The 23,295-nt window shown below is 41.1% G+C and overlaps 1 protein-coding gene across 2 annotated transcripts in view; it reads left to right on the top strand.

Annotated features, from left to right (window-relative positions):
* Window positions 1–15,481, top strand: part of C9orf72 (C9orf72-SMCR8 complex subunit) — a 33,887-nt gene extending 18,406 nt beyond the window's left edge. For both annotated transcript variants that reach the window (XM_021160142.2, XM_029476593.1), the window contains exons 7-11: window positions 2,062–2,178; window positions 9,550–9,785; window positions 12,585–12,642; window positions 13,487–13,596; window positions 13,698–15,481. In XM_021160142.2, the coding sequence (XP_021015801.1) occupies window positions 2,062–2,178; window positions 9,550–9,785; window positions 12,585–12,642; window positions 13,487–13,596; window positions 13,698–13,884 (708 nt within the window). In that variant the 3' untranslated portion in view covers window positions 13,885–15,481. The remainder of the gene's footprint in view (window positions 1–2,061; window positions 2,179–9,549; window positions 9,786–12,584; window positions 12,643–13,486; window positions 13,597–13,697) is intronic.
* The last annotated feature ends 7,814 nt before the right edge of the window (window positions 15,482–23,295 follow it).

The raw sequence follows: 23,295 nt of genomic DNA, 5'->3' as shown, positions 1-23,295 counted from the left end.
TGCCTTTTGCCATCTGGTAATCTCTGGAGTTAGTTGTTAAAGTTGTCTCTTGTTAGAGCATGTTCTTTTCGTGATTCTGTTATTCTCTACCAGCAGACCTGGGAGACTAGTTCTCTCCTGAGTTTCATTGGTTAGAGCACTCTCTGCAGGCAAGCTCTCAGGGAAGGTGGACAGATATCTGGCATTTGGACCTGCCTCCTGGCAGAAGATGAAGACCTGAAACAGGGCTTGTTCAAGAATCTGTGTAGCTTCTGTAGTCTACACTCTCATCTGCATAGACTAGTCATGGCGGAATCCTGGAACCAAGATGGCTCACCCAGATGCTGTGGAAAAGCCCTCCTGGGATGGGGCAGACACCTCAATTTTGATAATCTATAACTCCTAGTTAATCATAAATTGTTTTGAGAAAAATGTTTAAATGAGATTTTCCTTTTTTGAGTCAGGGTCTCACTATATTGTCTGGGTTGGCCTGCAACTCACTATGTAGATCAGGCTAGTCTCAAACTCACCATAGTCCACTTGCCTCTTATACCCAACTACAGAGATTAAAAATGTACACCATCTTGCCTAACCTTTAATTCTTTTCTCCTATTTTCCAATTGTTGGTTTTTATTCCTGAATGACTTTACCTACTAAACAGTTTGTTATGTGAAGACATGACAGTTTGGCCATGTGAGGTAGGAAACTGTACTGAAGAATATTACCATGAAGCATAGAGTGAATACACACTGCAGCTTTATTGTAAGGCAAATACTCAAGAGTCACAAAAGCAGAGAGAATAAAATGGCTAACCAGATGATTCATTCAGCTTCTGGAGGTGATTTCTACAAACTCTGTGAGTTTTTACCATGTCTATAATGGTGTGAGGGAGCCAACACATGTGATCAAACATTTCCAAACGGTTAGGGCCAAAAATCAGTGGCCATCTTTATAGTCACTGAAGACATACAAATACATATTCATATCAACTGGAACAAACCTAATTTCTTTTTAAATGTTTTACATGGAAATAAGTTAGGGGTTGTTATTTGCATTACAAAGTTACTCATCTCTTTTCTTTTTTTTTTTTCTTTCTTTTTTTTTTTTTTGAGAGCAAGCCTGTGTACTTATATGAACTTTAATTTGCCAAATTCATAATTCTTATTCAATCATTTATGACAGAATGCTAAAACTCTCATTATATTTTAGCTAGGCATTTAGAGTTGTTATGCGTAACCCCAAAAAGTAGCTTTCCACTTGAGATGCTGAAGGCCTTGGGTTCTGTGGGTTGTCATCGTGGTTGGCTTTATGAAAAGAGAAAGGCTTCATTGTTTGAGCATCACTTAAATATTTTTTCACATTTCATCTTCTTTTAGGTTGAGTAGCTTATCCTTGATCATTTCATTTTTGGGAGACAAGTTGTCACTACTCTAGTTGAAAAGTGCTGTCTTGAAGCTGTCTCTGGCTGTGGTCAGAGTTCCAGCACAGCCGCACAGCTGGTTACCTTTCTCTGTACAGCTCTAGGCCAACTCTTCTTACTGGCGACCATTTCTAAACCCACCATTCACTTGTTCCCCATGAAAGTGAGTAGGGTTTTTTCTGTGGAAGATTTTGGGCAGTCCTGGTGCCACTTTGCATCAGATAATAGTTCCCTCATTGTAACACGCAGTTTATTCTCCAGAGCGGTCTGCCCACTCCAAAGGCAGTAGGTGCTGGGTAGAGATATGCCAAGTATCACACTAGGCTATGACTGCTCACTCGGGTCACTCGGATGAAGCTTTCATGGCCAAATACAGTTGGGAAAAGGACAAATATTCTTCACTTAGAGAGCAACAATAGTTATTCAAGTGTAGCAAGTTCTGAGATTCCATGCAGTTGATTTACCAGCTACTTCCTAAACTTAACTGGCCACAAAATCCCTTTGTAAGCAGTATGTTGATTTGACTCATGCCCTGCCAAAGGATACTCCTTACTTGGGAACTGTTTTAATGATGGCAACAAAAATTTCTATTTAAATTTATTTCATAAGCAAGCAAAGGTCTTTTTACTTCATATTCCAATGCTGACTCTTTTCCTCTCTAGATAGTAAGAACGCTGTGCCTTTTTCTGACACCAGCAGAGAGGAAATGCTCCAGGCTGTGTGAAGCAGAATCATCCTTTAAGTACGAATCGGGACTCTTTGTGCAAGGCTTGCTAAAGGTACACTTGGCGGTCATTTATCATGTGTGACGCAACAAGTAGAGAAGATGGAGGGTACAAATAATCACTGAGAGGCTTTGGAAAGTATATTGTTAGCATTTAATGTCTCATAGTTTTAGTTGTCTGGGGACTGGTTTGTTTTCATCGTTCTGTGCATGAAGTGTATGTCTTAGGGATTTATAGTTAGTATCATCTATGAAACACCATGGGATAATATTTATATTTCACTTGGTCCCCTCTAGCTATGTGTCTGGCCTCAGTGCTTTCTTTGTAAATACATGCTTGAATCAGACTGAGCCTCTGAAATGATAATGTTCCTTTTGCTTACTGAGTGGATATGAATATGCACCATACTTACTCATTGTAATAAATTAAAATGTCTCTTAAGGATGTAAACATAGCAAAATGAAACAAAACAAAAGTGATGCTGTTATAGGTACCCTAACTGACCTTGTGTATTCAAGGAGCATTCCTACTTCTGTGATACAAAAGCTGTCTACACTGGGCAGATCTACAACCAGCATTATACCAAATAGAGAACCACTGAAATCACTTTATCAAAGATGAGAAACAAGATAATAATGTCTACTTTCACAGCTTTTATTCAGGTCTAATATCATAAGTTTTTGCCAAAGCAAAAATGAAAACATAGACTCTGGGCTGAGGCTTTACCTTAGCAGTAAAGTGCTTACTTAGCATATACATAAATGAGAAATTCAGTCCAGGACAGGATGTAGAGCACCACCCCAAAACAAATTACTTTTTTTTGTATACCAGAGATGAAATTACTGAGGAAAAAAAAATGAAGAAAGTGATTATACTCCCAGTAGCTACAAACTAAACAGCCCCAAAGATGAAGTGAGTGATGCCTGCTGTGACAATTATAAAATGAAAGAAGTAAAGATGAACAAATGAAGGGAAGACATCCAGTACTCAGGACTGAAAGACTGCTGCTAAATGCCTATCCAACCCAGAGCTCTCTGCAGACTCTGGACAGATCCACTCTAGATGTGAAGATGGTTTTTTTGGTTTTTTTGGTTTTGGTTTTTTTTTGGTTTTTTTTTTTTTGGTTTTTGGTTTTTGGTTTTTCAAGACAGGGTTTCTCTGTGTAGCCCTGGCTGTCCTGGAACTCACTCTGTAGACCAAGCTGGCCTTGAACTCTCGAACTCAGAAATCCGCCTGCCTCTGCCTCCCAAATGCTGGGATTAAAGGCATGTGCCACCATGCCCAGCTTTTTGTGAAGATGTTCTTAACAGAACTAGAAATAAGTACCCCTTGGTTTGCTGTCCTTCTGACCTGCAGTGTCCCCAAAGGCTCACATGTGCTGAACATTTCATCTTAGCTGGTGCCACTGTTGGGAAGTGATGGAAATTCGAGGAATTGTAGTCTTGTTGAGATGTTTCTCATTAAGGCACTGGGGGCATGCCTATGGAGCATATAGTAGGAACCTGGTTTGCAACCTCTCCCCTCTCCATCCAGGCTCTCCCCTGTGCACCTGGCCTTGTTGTTCTGCCACTCCATGAACCCAAAGTAAAGTGGACTATGCCCTTAGACTGTAACAGTGAGTCAGAAGAGACATTTCCTCTTTAAAGTTGAGTTTTCTGGGTGCTTTGTCATGTTAATGGAGTCTGATTAGTACAGACCCTGAGTAGGCAGGGCAGTCTTATGCAGAAACATCAAAGCTGGTAGCATAGATGTACCTAATTTCACAACAGACACTGATGGACTCAGTTTGGAGTCCTCAAGACTTACAGTAAGAATATACATCAGAGATATGGAGCTCTCTTACAGTGGTGCTCTGGGAGAACTGGCCATCCTGTGAAGAAAAGCCAGAGTGGCTCATTCTCACCAGACACAAACTGAGCTGATAAGACGCTTGAACCTGAGATCCTGGTCACCAGCCACTAGAAGAAAACTTAGGAAAAATAATTCAACATGTCATTCTGGGGAAAAGGGTTGTTTTGGTTTTGTTTTTGTTTTTTTAGTATATTCCCCCAAATCAAAAACAACAAAACCCAAACTTGACAGATGACATCACACTGCATAGCTTTTGCACAACCAAGAAAGTAACCTGCAGAGTGCAGTAATAACCCACAGACGGAGAGGAGATACTTGTGGGCAGTTTATCACACAGGTCAATATAAGCAAGTACTGATAGTGTGGACATCTCCAAAGAAGATATGAAAATAACTGGTATATATGAAGTAGTACTTAGCATTGCTGCGTATATGGTAAATTCAAAACCATGATGAGATATTGCCCCCACTTAGATGGATATTATCAAAACAACATCAAAAAGTGACAAATGCTTTCAAAGATAAGGGGAAAGTGTACTTGCAGGAATTTAAATTATTAATTTGCCATTCAAGAGGATAGGATGACAGTTTAAATTATAAAACTAGAAGTGGTAGAGCAGTCACCTAGAACATACAAGGTTCAGCACTATAATAAATTAGCAATTAGACATTTGAAGCAACAATCTCACCACTAGACAAGTCCTAAAAGAAATGGACTCGGTATGTGGATGAAGCCCGGGCACCTTCATCTGTGTTGCAGCAGAGTCACCATGCAGGATCAGTCTAAACGCCCATGCACAGATGAATGGTATATAGCCACAGTGAAGTGTTTAACCACAAAAAGGAAAGTCAGTTGTGATAAGTGAAACAAGCCAGGCACAGAAAGATAAATGCTGCATGTTATCATTATGTGTAAAAGCTAAAACGTTTATCTCATACAAGTAGAAGGTAAATACGGAGACTACCAGAACTTATAAAGGGTTCTAGGAAAAAGCTATAGAAAGGCTCAGGGTTGAATAACTAAAATTATACCTAAAATAACTAAAAGAATAGCTTACAATGTTCTGTAGCACTGTAGAATAATTGTGACAGTTTGTTGTATTTTTCTGGTTTGTGTATGGGGGAGAGAAAGTATGTGGACAGAGGTTGATATCAAGTGTCTGACTCTGCACTGCATTATTTTAGGCAGGGTCTCTCTCTAACCTTTGAATGGACAGGCTAGGCAGTGGTGCCCTAACATCTACCTGTCCATACATCTCCCAATACTAGGTTATAAGTACACTGGGCTATAAGTACAGGTTGTAGGTATAGATATAGGTTACAGGTATAGGTATAGGCTGCTGCAACTGATTACATGGGTGCTGGGAACCTAACATAGGTTGGGTCCTCATGTTTACACAGAAATCAGTACTTTGCCTACTGAGTCATTTCCCCAGTTCTAGTTTTTGTTTTTTAAATAGCTAGTAATTGGAATTGTGAATGTTCCTAACAAAAGAAAATGATAACTATCTGAGATGCTAGGTATGATGAGTGAATCACACTTTGTGTGCATGTACTGAAATTCATTGTACCCTGAAAATACAAGAATTGCTCTGTGTTGATTGGCTAGATGCATGTGTATTAGTCAGCAATCTCTAGAGTAACAAAACTTAGATATATGGGATGTATTAGACTTTTGGCCTTACAGGCCAAGATCCAGCTAATCCAACAGTGGCGGGCTGTGAACAGTAAGTCTAAGAATCCAATAGTTGTTCAGTCCACAAGGCTGGATGGCTCAGCTGCCTTCTGTATACAGCAGAATCCCAAAGAAATAAGCGCCAATGCTAGTGAGGAATGGTCTTGCTAGCAAAGTGAAGGTGAAGGTAATCAGGCAGAAGACAAGAGCTTCCTTTTTCCGTGTCCTTATATAGGCTCCTAGCAGAACAAGTGGCCCAGACTAGATGTGGATTAAATGTTTTGGGTTTGGTTTGGTTTGGTTTGGCTTTTCGAGACAGGGTTTCTCTGTATAGCCCTGGCTGTCCTGGAACTCACTTTGTAGACCAGGCTGGCCTCGAACTCAGAAGTCTGCTTGCCTCTGCCTCCCGAGTGCTGGGATTAAAGGCGTGCACGCCACTACGCCCGGCTCAATGGCATTAAATGGCATGTCTTTTCCTATCTCAAATGATCTGGATTAAAACAGTGTCTTCCTACCTCAAAGGTATGGATTAGGAGTGGATCTTTCTACTTCAGATTAAGTTAAACTCTCTCACAGGTGTGCCCTCTACTTTTGGATTTTTGGTTCTAGATGGAGTCAAGATGACAACCAAAAGTAACTATTACAAGTCCACTCAATATCAGCTTGATACACAATGATATCTCCTTATGTCATAATTAATTTCCAAATGAAAACAATAACCAGGTCATAAAAATACCTAAACATGAATAACTATTCCACATACAATCAGAAATGCATTCATTATATATTTAACCAGGTCCTAATTACACCTAACGTGATATAACTATTCTTCATACATCAGCAAACATGATAAATTTACAATAGGTGGCAATGTCTTATTCTTTTAATATCTCAAACTGAAATATGATAACCATTGATGTTATCTTAATTGATGTTATATCATATGATAAAGAAATTGATGAAAGAAAGCACAAATATCTGTATAAATACATTCTTAAGAAAATAGGACAGAAACTCTGTCAATTATAATCATCTTTTCTGCAACTAGTCATGTGGCCTTAGTATTTATAACTACCTTCCTCTGCTAAACCATTTTGTATGTTCTCCACCCTTGGCAAGAACCTCAGCAGGTCTTGGCTCTTTTCCTGGAGGAGTGACCCATACCTTCATTCCTTACATGTACGTGCCCTTTGTCATCCTGCCTGGGCTAGGTTGTTGTAACATTGACTTTAATCACAGGACATGGTAGCACCAACACATGCCCCAAAGGATCTCCTGCACTGTAGACATAATCTTTCTTACCTCCATGGTGGGGAGGCAGTCCCAATTAATTCTCCTTGGTAATCTGCATCAGTCACACCTCCTAACACTGTTATTCCTTTCTTAGCCGGTTGACTTAAGGGTATCAGAAGTCCAAAGTTGCCAGAGGAAAATCTGAGCTTCCAGTTCAATGTAATGTTGTTCTAGGCAAACAGAATTTAAGGTCTCAGGAATAGGAAGCAAAAACTTCCCATGGATCACTACAGGGTGAGAGTGAATAGAATTATTCTCTTTTCTACCACTTGATTCCTGGACCTATGGATCCTGGTATCAAAGAAAATGGCTCATATATTGTACACTGATTCAGAGCATGCCTGCTGGAAAACCCTGCCCCAGCCCTTCACACTGCTGCCATCAAATTGTCACCTGTGTCTTCCTGGTACCAACTTTTGTCCTGGTTAGGGTTTCTATTGCTGTGAGGAGACACCGTGACCACCAAAGCAACTTGGGGAGAAATGGGTTTATTCAGCTTACGCTTCTACATCACAGCTCATCATCAAAGGAAGTCAGGACAGGAGCTCAAGCAGGGCAGGAATCTGAGGCCGCTGATTCAGAGGCCATGGAGGAAAGCTGCTGCCTGGCTCACTCCCTAGGCTTGCTCAGACTGTTTATAGAACTCAGGACCACCAGCCCTGGGGTGGCCCCACCTGCAATGGTTTGGGCTCTCCCTCAGGAATCACAATTGCCCCACAGACTTGCCTACAGCCTAAGCATTTTGGAAGCATTTTCTCTTTGAGTCTGCCTCCTCTCTGATGACTCTAGCTTTTGTCAAGTTGAAGCAAAAGTAGACAGGCCTTAAACTCACAACAATCCACCTGCCTCGATCTTCTGAGTGCTAATATTATATCAATTTAAAATTTAAATATAACATATAAAGGGTAATAGAAAGGACTAGATTCATGTAATGGATACAAGTTATGGAAGATGTGTGTGTGTGTTTCTAGTTTAATTCTGTCATGAATTTTTTCTTGTAGGTGGTAGGTAAGTGCATGGAATTCATTTGATACTGAAAGGGTAAATTGAATGTGGAGCCCCACAGCTTCTGTTCCACATGCCTATTATAACTGTAGAAATTCATGGATTAGTATAGACGTTGAGTCTGGTTAATTTTGGTGTGTGATATTTATATATATTTGCAAGATTTCTTATAATTAAGTTTACAAAATTAGAAACTTATCTTAAAAAATGAATTCTTGCAAATAAAAATTTAGCTTTTGGTGATTGGATTATTAATATGGTTGATGTTTACCTAGAAAGTTAAAGGCCCTGAGTTCAGTCTCCACTTTCACCCCCAAAATGAAAATCAGCTTTTGGGTTTCAGGTCATGAGCTCAGAATTAAAGAAAGCACATTTCAGCTGGGCGTGGTGGCGCACGCCTTTGATCCCAGCACTTGGGAGGCAGAGGCAGGTGGATTTCTGAGTTCAAGGCCAGCCTGGTCTACAGAGTGAGTTCCAGGACAGCCAGGGCTATACAGAGAAACCCTGTCTCGAAAAAACAAAAAAAAAAAAAAAAAAAAAAAAACCACATTTCTAGCTTTGCTTTTACAAATCTTAATTTTACCAATTTCCTTTAAAGTCACAATGAATTATACAGTACTTCCTAGCACCCCTTGTTCAATTAGATAATGTTATTTCTGAAAGAGCTCCCTCTACACAGGGCACAGAGCAAGTGCAAAACTGTGATTGAGTGAAATACCTGCGAGTTCTCCAAGCAAAGCTAGGTCATGTTGGCCTATTTGCTTTAGCTGTCACATTGGGTTCTTAGACCCCTACATCCCTTCCCACCTGTATCCTCTCTAATTCCTTCCAACCCCACAACACTAGGTAGGAGAGAAAGAAGGTTAGTGGTGGAAGTTTGCACACATCTCTTTAGACTACTTCCTACTGATCAGGGGTGTTAGGTCCCTGAGGCAAGTCCAGGCTTCATTGTCAGGATATCTCCAACTTCTTCTTCTTATCTCTTTGCTCACAAAGTTTATCACAAGTTGATAAACTACAACAACAGGAACCAGCAGTAGCAAGGACATCAGAGTTGTATAGCTTTCCAGAAAATACTCTGATATACAGTAATTATCCTAGCCTTTAAGAGTGAAAGATTTGGCAGCCTCTATGTTCTACAGTCAGCATAATACCTTGTATACAGCAGGTATTTGCTGCATGGTAAGTGGCTGCCCGGCTACCTAGAAAGAGGTAAATATTTTTCCTATTAACACACATATTCATTTAGATATAGGAAGAAGATAAAACAATGGAGAAAGGCAATCATAATTTTACAGACCAGCAAGTAAACGCATTAACTTGGCATGGGTCTTTGTAGTCTTTTTCCTTCAGTGCCCACACCCTACAGTTGGATTGCATGTGGCATGCTCTGACCCACTTTTTATGGTATACTGTGTACTTTCACTGTCAACACAAACAGTAGTGGCTGGATTTATATACAGTAACAGCTTGAAGGTTATTTCTGAACAAGCCCTGTACCAGATTCACAGGAGTATGCATCTCTTATCATTATTATATTCTTTTAGCAATTGCTTCCCTCAGTTGGCATGTGGTCAGTGAGTTCTCTCTTCCTTCTGACAGGATGCAACAGGCAGTTTTGTCCTACCCTTCCGGCAAGTTATGTATGCCCCGTACCCCACCACGCACATTGATGTGGATGTCAACACTGTCAAGCAGATGCCACCGTGTCATGAACATATTTATAATCAACGCAGATACATGAGGTCAGAGCTGACAGCCTTCTGGAGGGCAACTTCAGAAGAGGACATGGCGCAGGACACCATCATCTACACAGATGAGACCTTCACTCCTGATTTGTATGTGACGCTTGGCCTTAGGTGTCATTGTTAAACAACATAAAACTTTTCTCATTTATGAGTAAAAATAGTGCAAGTTGTATTTAAAAGAAAAGAAATATGACAAGCACATACTCAGGCACTTTTTCTTTATTTTCTTAACTTTAAGGTTTTTTAAAAAGATTTCTTTATTATTATATCTAAGTACACTGTAGCTGTCTTCAGACACACCTGAAGAGGGCGTCAGATCTCATTACAAAGGGTTGTGAGCCACCATGTGGTTGCTGGGAATTGAACTCAGGACCTTTGGAAGAACAGTCAGTGCTCTTACCTGCTGAGCCATCTTGCCAGCCCCAACTTTAAATTTTTTTATACTATTATTTTTAGACAGTCTCACTGGGCCTGATGACTTATATAGGTGGCCTGGAACTCACTATATAGATCAGGCTAGCCCTCAACTCCCAGATATCCACCTGCCTCTGCCACCCAAGTACTAGGAATAAAGGCGTGTGCCTCCATACCTAGCCTAAATCTTCATTTCTTAAAAATACTGCTTCACTAAGATAGGTAAAGATTTCCACTTAAAAATAAATACTTAGCAAATATACCGATCTCCTTATTGCTTAATGCAGGGCCAGCTTAATAGTTATCAGTCAGTTATCAGTGCCAGCCCCTACTGCTGGGAATTTAGTGTATAACGTTCATTGTATGCTAGACTGAAGTAATTCTAAGTATTTTTTCCTGGGTGTGAATATCAAACACAGAAAAGTAGTTGAAATTTATAAAGAGAACAGTTTTTTTCTTTGCATTTTATATTTTGCTATTTATTTCTTACCATAAGATGTGAGCAGCAAAGTAAAAGGCAGTAAGTGCTGATGGGTTTGGAAGAACTTAGGATTTTTAATTATAAAACTTCAAGAAAGCATTTCAATGGTGGTCTAGAGTCTAAAAAAGAATAGCGAGGCCGTATTCCTGTTCTCTCGGATCAATCAAGAGCTTGAAATGGTGTGAGTCCTTAGTATACACTGAAAAGACGCTAAGTGTGGTCATCCCGGGTGGAGGGCTTTAGGCAGCAGTGATCCTGGAGCAATGGGTGTCACCGTGTGTCTGAAGAAAGCAGAGCTGAAACAAGAAGCATGGTAGGGACACCAGCAGCCACAGTAACCTGCTGCCTAGAGGCACAGTAGGAACACGCTGCCCAGAGGTCCCTGTGTGGGGCTGCAAAATTAAAAGAACCCATTCTACACAGCTCTGCTGTGCTCTCGTTCGTGCTTAGAAAGGTTGAGAGGAATTGTTTCAGAAGAGGAATCGTTCAAATTGAACTCTTATGTCACTAGTTCACATACTGGCAATCTTGGAAAACATAGAAGTTTTCTCACTGAGCCTGCGTGCCTGCGTCTTCCTCATGACTAATATACTTGAAGTCCTGTTTATTTTTTGAGTTGATTGTTTAGAATCTCTTCTCAGGAAATGAGGTAAACTTGAATGGATTTGCACCATGTTAGTGTTCTTGTTTTGAATATGTTTGTTTGGACGATTTGAAAAAAAAAAGCAACTGTTCAGCTCTTCTGGCATGACAAAATCATGTCATGAATTTTAGAATTTTATTTCCAGTTCTAAGTAAATGTTTTGAATATAAAATTGTCAGAAATATTTTCAGCCACAAGATTATATCTTCTATCATTGTGGGCTCATGATAGTATCAGTGTGGTTTAAATAATATTCACTTTTGAGTCTGGGAGGTTTGAGGTTTCAGACTCAGGGACTCACACACTGGGCAATTACTGTACCACTCCGCAGTTGTTTATTAGTACCACAGAGTAATTCCCAGTTAAGTTGGTTTTAATTTTAACCTTTTGAAGATAAAAGCAGTCTGATAATACATTAAAGTCAGACATTTCCTTGGAGATAGTCTTTCCCTTTCCAGCTTTTTGTGATCCAGATCTCATTCAGTAAAACAGAAATTGGAAAATAGTGGACTTAAGTTCTAAGGGATCCACAAACCCTGTGACTGTGCTGTCAGTTTTCAGCCAGTAACCATGAAGTGCTGGCGTCCCTTCCATTTGGTGCACTCATCCCTTAAGGCTGAGAGGTGTGCTGCTCTCCTGTCTATTTCCCTCTTCCCCATGGTTCCTGGGCAGTGATCTCTACCATCTGAGTCTTGCTTTGCATTTATCTTACTGTGATAAATGTTACATTTTCCCTCTGACATGAATACAGTAGCCTAGGGAAAGACAGAAGTAAAACATTGAAAGGGAATGGGGGCTGAGAAAAACTAGTCTTGGTCATTAGCTTCTGGTCTGGCCAGCATGCTGAAGTGGGTCACCTCAGTTGGCCATTTTGTCTGAACGTTACATGCCAGCCAGCCTTAGCTGAGGTAGTAATAACTTATGCTGCTGGCTCATACTTACAGATGGTAAGTCTCTTGACCTGAGGCAAATGTGTAAGGTGAGGGTTCTAAACGCATTGATAGACAGGCACATGCCCTGCCTGGATAGCCTCAAAACACAAACAGTGTAAAAATGTACCCTTGCGTTACAATGGATCTGTGTGTGTTTGTGTTTATTTTGTGTGCATTAAGTATGTATATGCATGCATGTTTATATTGTGCACATTGAGTGTATGCATGTGTGTTTACACTTATTTTGTGTGCACTGAATACTGAACCCAGGGCCTCCTGCAAACTAAGTATGCATTCCAAATACACACATCTGTATTCTTACACATCTGTTTATAAAACCTCAACTTTTTTACTAGAGCAAGAAGTTGTGGAATGTAACTCTGTAAAACTGTTTAATATCTGAACCTTTTTCTTCTTAGGAATATTTTCCAAGATGTCTTACACAGAGACACTCTAGTGAAAGCCTTCCTGGATCAGGTAAATATGATGCCACCCATTGCCAGACAAAAGAACATTAGAGATTTTCTTTTAAAATATGTCCCACAGTGCCTACAGAATATATAAAAAGCACCAAAGAAAGTGCTAGAGGCCTTTCTAAAGTCTGTAAATGGATTCCTCTTTGAATTATTAATGGGAAATAGCCTGTATATTAACCGTTAAAGCAGCATTCTCCATCCTAGAGGTTGCTTCAGGTCCAACCCTATGCCTTTAGAATTTTTGTGGTTGATGAAGAGAGGGGTGTGCTTTCATTTGTGTTAATTGAATTGAAAATATTCTTAAAACTTAGGTTACTTCTGCTTAAATGGTAGCATCCCTATTGTGTCTGTTTTTAAAAGTATCTGATGAGTTACACATGTGGAGATGGTAATGGGTTGTATGCGATTTGTTTCTGTACGTAACCAGAGCTTTGTCATAACAGCACTCTGGAAATCAGGCCAAGATCCGGTGCCATAGACATAGAGTGGAGATGAGGAGAGCCTCGTGTTCACTGGGACTTGTGGGTCTGGGTCTGTGTGAAGTGAGGACAGCCTGTTGTCATATAATCCCATGTCTCTGAAGCTGAAAAGTCCCCTCCTCCTCTACTCCACACAACCTGAAGTCATTGACTTAGTTATTTCCATAATAAAATAAGGAGATTTTTAAGGCAGAATACAAGATCTAAGTGCATTAAAACAGGGAATCTGAAAAGCGGACAGTGGGTTTCCAGACATTTGCCACTACCATAGTCTTGCCCTTTGGAAATCAGAAGAAATGGCTGTAATGGGTGTTGTGTGTCAGATCAACAATGTCACGAAAGCTGCACTGTCTTGTGTCCTTGCAGGTCTTCCATTTGAAGCCTGGCCTGTCTCTCAGGAGTACTTTCCTTGCACAGTTCCTCCTCATTCTTCACAGAAAAGCCTTGACACTAATCAAATACATCGAGGATGATACGTGAGTCCCGCTTCTCTAGAGGAAAGCCTTTATGTTCGTTCCCTTTGAACATTGTCTGTATTCTAATGCGGAGGTTTTTGTCTGTTTTGTTTTGTTTATAGGCAGAAGGGGAAAAAGCCCTTTAAGTCTCTTCGGAGCCTGAAGATAGATCTTGATTTAACAGCAGAGGGCGATCTTAACATAATAATGGCTCTAGCTGAGAAAATTAAGCCAGGCCTACACTCTTTCATCTTTGGGAGACCTTTCTACACTAGTGTACAAGAACGTGATGTTCTAATGACCTTTTGACCGTGTGGTTTGCTGTGTCTGTCTCTTCACAGTCACACCTGCTGTTACAGTGTCTCAGCAGTGTGTGGGCACATCCTTCCTCCCTCATCCTGCTGCAGGACAGGGTACACTACACTTGTCAGTAGAAGTCTGTACCTGATGTCAGGTGCATCGTTACAGTGAATGTCTCTTCCTAGAATAGATGTACTCTCTTAGGGCCTTATGTTTACAATTATCCTAAGTACTATTGCTGTCTTTTAAAGATATGAATGATGGGATATACACTTGACCATAACTGCTGGTTGGATTTTTGTTTTGTTTTGTTTGTTTTTTTGGAAACTTATGATTCCTGGTTTACATGTACCACACTGAAACCCTCGTTAGCTTTACAGATAAAGTGTGAGTTGGCTTCCTGCCCCTCTGTGTTCTGTGGTATGTGCGATTACTTCTGCCACAGCTAAACATTAGAGCATTTAAAGTTTGCAGTTCCACAGAAAGGAACTTAGTCTGACTACAGATTAGTTCTTGAGAGAAGACACTGATAGGGCAGAGTTGTAGGTGAAATCGTTGTTAGCCCTTCCTTTATAGATGTAGTCCTTCAGATTCGGTCTGTATAGAAATGCTGAGGAGTCATGCATGGGCCCTGAGTATCGTGACCTGTGACAAGCTTTTGGTTGGTTTATTGTAGTTCTGTCAAAGAAAGTGGCATTTGTTTTTATAATTGTTGCCAACTTTTAAGGTTAATTTTCATTATTTTTGAGCCAAATTAAAATGTGCACCTCCTGTGCCTTTCCCAATCTTGGAAAATATAATTTCTTGGCAGAGGGTCAGATTTCAGGGCCCAGTCACTTTCATCTGACCATCCTTTGCACGGCTGCCGTGTGCCTGGCTTAGATTAGAAGTCCTTGTTAAGTATGTCAGAGTACACTCGCTGATAAGATCTTTGAAGAGCAGGAAAGCGTCTTGCCTCTTTCCTTTGGTTTCTGCCTGTACTCTGGTGTTTTCCATGTTACCTGCATCATAGGAACAGCAGAGAAATCTGACCCCAGTGCTATTTTTCTAGGTGCTATTATGGCAAACTCAAGTGGTCTGTTTCTGTTCCTGTAACGTTCGACTATCTTGCCAGCTGTGAAGTACTGATTAGTGGAGTTCTGTGCAACAGCAGTGTAGGAATATACACAAACACAAATACGTGTTTCTATTTAAAACTGTGGACTTAGCATAAAAAGGGAGAATATATTTATTTTTTACAAAAGGGATAAAAATGGACCCCATTCCTCACCCACCAGATTTAGCCAGAAAAAGCATTCTATTCTGAAAGGTCACAGGGCTTTGGCATTACAAATCAGAACAACACACACTGACCATGATGGCTTATGAACTAACTGCAAGGCACTCCGTCATGGTAAGCGGGTAGATTCCACCTTCTAGTGTGCCGCTCATTGCTTTACACAGTAGAATCTTATTTAAGTGCTAATTGTTGTCTTTTGCTGGTTTACTGTGTTGTTATAGAAAATGTAAGCTGTACAGTGAATAAGTTATTGAAGCATGTGTAAACACTGTTATATATCTTTTCTCCTAGATGGGGAATTTTGAATAAAATACCTTTGAAATTCTGTGTGTGTTTTAGTTCATTATTTAGGAAAAATGCTGCTGTGAAAGGGGGCGTGATCGGCTTCCTATTCTGCTGACAGTCATGTTGAACGCAACCCATTGGTTTTCATCTTCGCCCCCAACACCCTTTGGTTTTTTGTGACAGGGTTTCTCTGTATGACTCGGGCTGTCCTGGAACTCACTCTGTAGACCAGGCTGGCCTCGAGCTCAGAAATCCGCCTGCCTCTGCCTCCCAAGTGCTGGGAGGCAGTTGCCCCACCAACTAGTCTTCTTTTTTTCAAAGAAGATATTTAAAGCTAATGAATAATGCTAGACTCTTACATCTTAAAAAAAAAAAAAAAAAAAGGAAAAGAAAAGAAAAGTAATCACACTGCCCAGTGTGTAGTGTGTTATGCATGCTTCTACTTCCGGTACTTGGGAGATGGGGGCGGAAGGATGTGAAGCTCCAGAGCAGCTTCAAATACAGAGTTCAAGACCCGCTGAGCTACATGAGGCTACACGAGCCTGCCTTTAAAAACATAAAGATAAAGCGTTCGTCTTAACTTCCAGTATTGCACCTTGATTCCCCCTTCATATTTCACATACAAAATAATTCTTAAATTTTTTTTGAAAAATGTTCTACTGAGGCCAGAGAGACAGTTCACTTGGTAAAGGTGCCTGTTGCCAAACGTGCACCTCTGATGCCATGTGTGCACTAAAACATGCACATGTGTGCACACACATTTTTTAAGTTCCTATTACAATGATAGTAATATAATTTAAACTGATTTATTCTCCCCAAGTCATTGATACGGGTGCCCAACGTAAAATCCAGACGCTGAACAAAGCAGTTTTAGGTGCTTTAAGTTGGAAAGCAAGAAACGGAGATTGACACTGTCACTCCAAGAGAACTCTCTTCATAGTAGCGAGATCGGCTGTGGAGTGAAGATGCTCAGAGGCTGGGAACGCACACAGCTCAGGAGTGGACAGCATCCCCTGGCCTCAACTCCTAACACTGGGAAAGCATAGGGCTCTCAGATCTGAGGAAACAAAACCATACAAAGCTGTTGCAAGCTAAACAGAAAAATAGTGGCATTGCACAGACTGATTCTCCTCCCAATCTGCTGAGTGTGGGTGGCTTGAGAGAATGAAGAGAGCTACTGGCCTCAGGTAACAGTGCTTCCCACAGGACTGTCTCAGGCTGCCATCACCATACCTAGCATTTTAGATGTGACAGAGCTAAGGCTTGACACACAGCCAAAAACTACTCACATTCCATTTCATCCCCAGCTGTTCTGTCATCGCTAAGCACATAGCATTTATCACAGTTCTTCCCTGTGGTAGGAACTCAGCACTGTTGAGTTGAAAGGCATTGAAAAAGCTCAAGACTATGTTCTCAAACGTTTTTTAAGCTCTTTTTAAAACCAGCTTATAATGAAAGCTTTGGATTGCTTATTAACATGCACTAACTTCATATACACATTTAGTGGTTTTGTACATGCACTAAGCATACTCTGGTTAGAACCTGTCTCCTTTGGTCCACCCTCCCCACTGTTTTCAGCCTCTATTCCACCTTCCATACGTCTCTAGATCCACACGTGAGAGGGAACACTCAGAGCCTTGTCTTTCTGTATCTGGGATATCTCACTTAACATGATATTCTCCAGTTCTGTTCCATCCATTTCATTGCAAAGAGCAAGATTTCACTCTACAGCCAAATAACACACTTGTCCATGTATATTCATATTTTTCCTTATTCATCTGTTGAATGGCACAAGACTGATATCTTGGGTAATATCTATGTGGACTTCTAGTCTCTGAGAACAGAGACACAGTAAATATGACAGTGATCTTTTTGGTATAATTTCACTTCCTTTGGTTATATGTCCAGAAATGGGATTGATTGATCATCTGGCAGATCCATTTGTGGGTGTGTGGGTGTGTGTGTGTGTGTGTGTGTGTGTGTGTGTGTGTGTTCACATGTGTAGGCATAAATGTAAGAGTATGTACATAGACAAATGGCCCATTCCTGTAAAGGACAAGTTGACACTGGATATCATCCTCAGTGACTATTTACTGAGGCTGGGTTGTTTGCTGAACCTGGAGCTTGTAGACTCAGCTAGTCTAGGGAACTTATCACAAGGGTCCTCTGTCTTCAGCTTTCAAACACTGGGATTATGAGGTGCCTGGTCGGCTTTTTTTATGTGGGTGCTAAGAGTCTGCACTACAGTCCTTTTGCTGGCATAGCAAGCACATTACCCAGATCCATTTCCCCATCCATCCCCCATGTTTAGCTTGTTAAGGAACCTCCCTATACTATTCTCTATAATAGCCCTACTGGTTTACACTTAATTACACTGTAGCAAAACACCTGAGAAAAGTCACTTTACAGAAGGACATACACATTTGGGTCTATGAGGTCCACAGTCACTTGGTCTGTTGTTTCTGAACCTGTAGTAAAACAGAGCACCCTGCTTGGGAGCGGACAGAGGAGCAAAGCTGTTGATTAAGGCCGTCCCTGCAAGCTCTATGCTAGCAAAGAAATGAACTCCGTCAAGCAAGAAGGGGACAGAGCTCAGCATGAGCCTGACACCAGGCCAGTTTAGTTTAGCGGTATTTAAGTACAGTACAATTTTGGAAAAAAAGGTTTTCCGGAAAAAACTATCCCAATCCTATGTGCACAATAAAGTTTAAGGCATTACTGCATCAAAAGTCTTTTGCAAAGTACATGAGACCTCTACCATGAAGATGGATCTATAGCCCAGGTTCCTGTGGCCTCTGATGGAAGTCAGCAAGTTATAAAATACATGTGATATACTCCTCAGGATGGGTTCCACTGGCTGCAAAGCAAAGATAAAGATAAAGGTCTAATTGGGGAGAGTCTGGGATAAACATTCTGGGGAATTTCAGTGAAGCCCAGCCCTACAGGGCGCAAAGGTCACCAGGTTTTTAACCACATCCACTTGCAGCCTTCTGAGTGGGAAACAGGTACACTGCTCCTTCACTGAGGAGGTGACAGTGCCTGATTAGCATTCCTGGTTTCTCCAGTGCTTATCTGTGAGCACTCGTGTCCACTACTAGTATATCATGGTAGCCAGAATGCAGAGATAAAGGAGCCAAGGACAAACTCCACCTTCAACAACACTCTCTCGAGAACTGCTTCCTCCAGCTAGAACCCACTTCCTAAATCTACAAACTTGGCCTGGTTGGATTTTTGTCAGCTTGACACAAGCTAGAGTTACCTGGGAAAGGGGACCTCATTTGAGAAAATGCCTCCATCAGATGGTCCGTAGGCCAATCTAGGGGCATTTTCATGATTAATGATTAATATGGAAGGGCCCACTGTAGGCTGTGCCACCCTTGGACTGTGTAAGAAAGCAGGCTGAGAAAGCTGTGGGGAGCAGGCCAGTAAACAGTGTTTTCATTGTTTTGGTTGGTTGGTTTGTGGCTTCTGCATCAGTTCCTGCCATAAATGCCTGCATTAGCTTCCCTCCGGGAATATGGTGACTGTGGATATGTAAGCCACACCAACCCTTTCCTCCCCAAGTTGCTTTTGGTCAAGATGTTTTATCATAGCAATAGAAACCCTAACAAAACTGGGGACCAGGTTCTTGGGATGTTGCCGTGACAGATTTGGCCATGTTCTTTGGTGGAATATTATGGAGCTTGGGGCTGGAAAAGCCATTGAGTGTTAAGCATAATGAGCTATTGTGGGAACTTAGAAGATAGTGCTGAGAGCAGTGCATAGGGTGCAGGCCTGGCTTGTGACATTTCAGGAGGAAGCACAAACTACAAGGTTCATTTAAGTGGTATTTTGAATTAAAAATCTGGTTCTAGTCAGCTATGTTTGAAAAATTAGCCTTGGAAGTGGTATTTTATCACAACAATAATAATTATCATATACCCACATATCTGCACATACATGTACCATATTCTAAGCCATAGAACAAGTCTCAGCACATGTAAATGAATTCAATCTATGGAAACTATGATAGACACCATGACCAAAGCAACTCTTATAAAGGACAACATTTAATTGGGGCTGGCTTATAGTTTCAGAGTTTCAGTCCATTATCATCATGGCAGGAAGCACAGCAGCATGCAAATAGACATGGTGCTGGAGAAGGAGCTGAGAGTTCTATATCGTGATCCACAGGCAGCAGAAGGAGACCATGTCAACACTGGGTATAACTTGAGTATATATGAGACCTCAGATCCCACCTCCACAATGGCATTGTTCTCCAACAAGGCCATGCCTCCTAATAGTGCCACTCCCTATGCCCAAGCATTCAAACACATGAGTCTATACGGACCATTCCTATTCAAGCCACCACATGTGACTACAGAGAAATTCAATTATAAATCAAGTGTTAATATTGGGGAAACCTCAAAAGCCTAGAAGTGAGATAGCACTTTGAAAAGGTGACATATGGGGATGCAGAGGTGGCTCAGAGTTAAGATCTCTTGCTACTCCTGCAAAAGGCTGGAGTCTGGCTATCAGTACCCACATCAAACAGTTCCCAACAGCCAGTGCCAGGGGATCTGGTGTCCTCTTTTGACATCTGTAGGCTCATGTACGCGTACACACACACACGCTAAAAATAAATCTTAAAAAAGGAATCTATAAATTACTTATGTCTTAGGGCAAGGGAAAATTGACTGAAGAACAGAAATGGAGACCTCGGAACATTCTGGAATGATTTTTATGAAGAGTGGAATACACTCTGCTTGTGGTGCTTCCCTACCCTCTAGCCCATTCTTCATTGATAATAGCATGTCCTTCTAATATTGTGTGCTTGCCTATTCTGCTTAATGGCTCTCTATCACGTAAAGACAAGTCCAAAATCTTAGCAACACAGTATGGGTTCACCCCTCAAGCCTTGCTCCCCAGGTCACTAGAACATATTTCTTTTATCACACAATCTTTTATTACATGATTTCTTTGCTTGTTCATCTCCCCACATATGCTAGGCAATAGGATCTATACTTTGCAGTTTCTGTATTCTAGTACCTCGCATGGGGCTAGGCACAGAGTACATTTCCAGTGAACAGTACTTGAGTGGATATAATAATTGTAATCAGCATTTTCTTTCTATAAAACAACAACAACAAAAACCTCTCCTTCAAATTGAGGAAATTGCTTTCTTTATGTAATCAGAGATTTCCCCCACCCCAGAAAATCCTTCATTGAATTTAAGACTATACAAAACCTAACTCTAAAATTTCAAAGATCTTACGCAGTGATTTTAATCTTTCTGAAGTAGTAATCCCCTATCATTTTCTGGGTTGCATTTGTACCTTACTATCTCATCTCTTGCTGAAATGTGCTTTTAAGATTTATTAATTAGTTGATAAATTGCTAAGCACATTTCATCGGGCCAATTAAAGACAATGGAAGTATTCATGTATGGTGTGTGGACTTTGAAGAAATCTGATCCAGTATTTAGAAAATTGTTCCTGAACTCGGAGTTGGCTCAAACTGGCACCTTCTGGCATTTGCTTGTGGGTGGGGAATGTGGAATGCTTTGAAAGCTGGATGGGTTTGTCAAGTTTTAAAATTCCCTATGGCTAAAAGAAAACAACATTCATTGTTTAAAACCACCATTGCTTGTTTTTTCTCCTTTTCTAATCTTTAGAGCCTGAAACTGCAAAAAACACAGCATACTTTTTTTTCTTCTTGTACCTCTCCTAGGACTTTTCTAGAGACAAAGTGGAGTAGAAGACTTTGTGTTGCACTTCTTGAGAATACCAGAACAAATGGGGAAAGACATCTTTGATGTTAATACGGAGTTATATGAAGTGGTAGATTTCTGTGTGCCATGCCAGGCAAATAGAACTGTTGAGTGTAGAGGTCCTTGAAACCAGATTTTCAAGCTGCTCTGCTTCCTCGGGGAGTGACCTTGGCCAAAAATTCCGTGCTATATCCTATTTCTGTACTGATACGAGACGCAAGCCTGCATCATAGGGCTGCTTGAAGATGAAGTGCTCTAATGCACATGAATGCCTGAAGGCAACTGGTGCAGAGTCAGTGCTCTGTAAAATTGTGTTCACAAGCGGCTGTCATCATCATCATTATGGTCATTAAGTGATTTAATGTAGAGTTCCTATTTCTGATAATTAAATCATAGCAAGTCTTCCCCCTTGATTCTACATGATACATACATAATACATACACCCTCAGTAACAAGATTATCTTGCTAGCCTGACCCACCACTGCCTCACTGCACAGTGCAGAGCATTTCCTTAGGTAAAAGTCACTGGAAAAGAATGTGTTGGGTAGTCTGCAGAGATCTCCTGTTTCTCAGCTATGTCTATGCTACTCCATGGCAGGGTCCCTGCAAGCACTGGTGCCAGGAAAACTGTCCATGTGAGGAAAGGAGAAAACCTGCTTCAACACAACTCAGTTGCTGGTGTGGAGTCACACTTCTAGAGGCTGACATCAGGTGGTTTAGTTTAGGCATATTTAAATCGCAGTACCGTTCCGGTGACAATTCACTCATCCCATGTGCACAACACTTAAGACATGACAACACCTAAACTCTTTTCAAAGTACATGTGACCTCTTCTATAAAGATGAGTTCTATAGATTGACTACATTTGTTATCTTAATGGCCTAGGGGAGGATCTGGTGTGGTCTCAGTTACACAGATGAGCACAGAGTTCATTCAGGCTATCAACTACCTACAGTCCTGCTTGGGGGAGCTTGGGGGAGCCCATGGTCATACGGAAAGCACAGAGATCACCTAGGTTATTAAATATGTCTCATTCTGCTTGGGGGAGCCTAAGAGAGCCCTTGGTCATACAGATAGCACAAGGATTGTCTAAGCTATTAGCCAGCTCCATTCCCAGCCTTCTGGGCAAAAAACCCAAAAGGTTATGTATCTCTTCCACTGAAGAGAGAATTCTGGGTGTTTAACATTACTGTTTTCCCTATTGCTTCTCTGTGAGCACAGGACTTTCGTGATCCCAACGCTTCATCTCTCCTGCCAGTGCTGGGCTCTCTGACATTTTTTATTTTCAGTAACTTGGCAGTTTTCATCCTTTAGGTCATCCTTAATTTTACCTACAACCCACAGTCCATTTATTTTTCCACAGAAGGCAGGGTGACCTTTTAAATAACAACAATAACAACATCTTTCTTATTCTTATTCTCCTCCATCTCCATCTCCATCTCCTCCTCCATCTGTCTCCTCCTTCTCTTCCTCTTTCTTCTTCTCCATCTTCTTCTCCTCCTCCTTCTTCATAGTATGTGTGTGTGAGAGAAAGAGAGACAGAGACAGAGAGAGACAGACAGAGACAGAGAGAGATGAATGTAGATGGATATGCACCACAGTGCACTGTGGAGACCAGAGGACCACTTTTATAAGTTCCTTCTCTCTTTCCATCATGTTGAGGCAGGTTCCACTGGGCTGTGGGCTGCATGTTCCAGGTTAACTCACTCAAGAGATTCCAGATAATATCCATGTGAAAAGGCCTCTTGTGTTGTGGTAGAAAAACGGACATTACAGATGCAAGCAATTGCATCTGGCTTTTTTTCCCCCAGGTTCTGAGGCTCAAATCAGGTCCTCAGTCTTGCAAGGCAAGGACTTTATCTACTGTGGGTTTTTGTTGTTGTTGTTGTTTTTGTTTTTGTTTTTCAGAGCCAGAATATGTTTTATAGAGCGAGGTATGGTGTGGTGGGAGGGGATACCTCAGCAGGCCCATGCTGAGGCATCCCTCTCCCGAGGTACATATAATGGGTCTAGTAGAGAACAGAGTTTATTTAGGAGAATGGGAAGGGGAAATGAGAAAGGAATAGAGGCAGAGAGGGAGGGGAAGGGAGGGGAGAGAAGGGGAGGG

The sequence above is a fragment of the Mus caroli genome, chromosome 4 (assembly GCF_900094665.2).
Source record: "Mus caroli chromosome 4, CAROLI_EIJ_v1.1, whole genome shotgun sequence".
Classification (NCBI taxonomy): Eukaryota; Metazoa; Chordata; class Mammalia; order Rodentia; family Muridae; genus Mus; species Mus caroli.
Note: the sequence above shows the minus strand (reverse complement) of the source record. Positions and strands in the feature narration are given on the sequence as shown.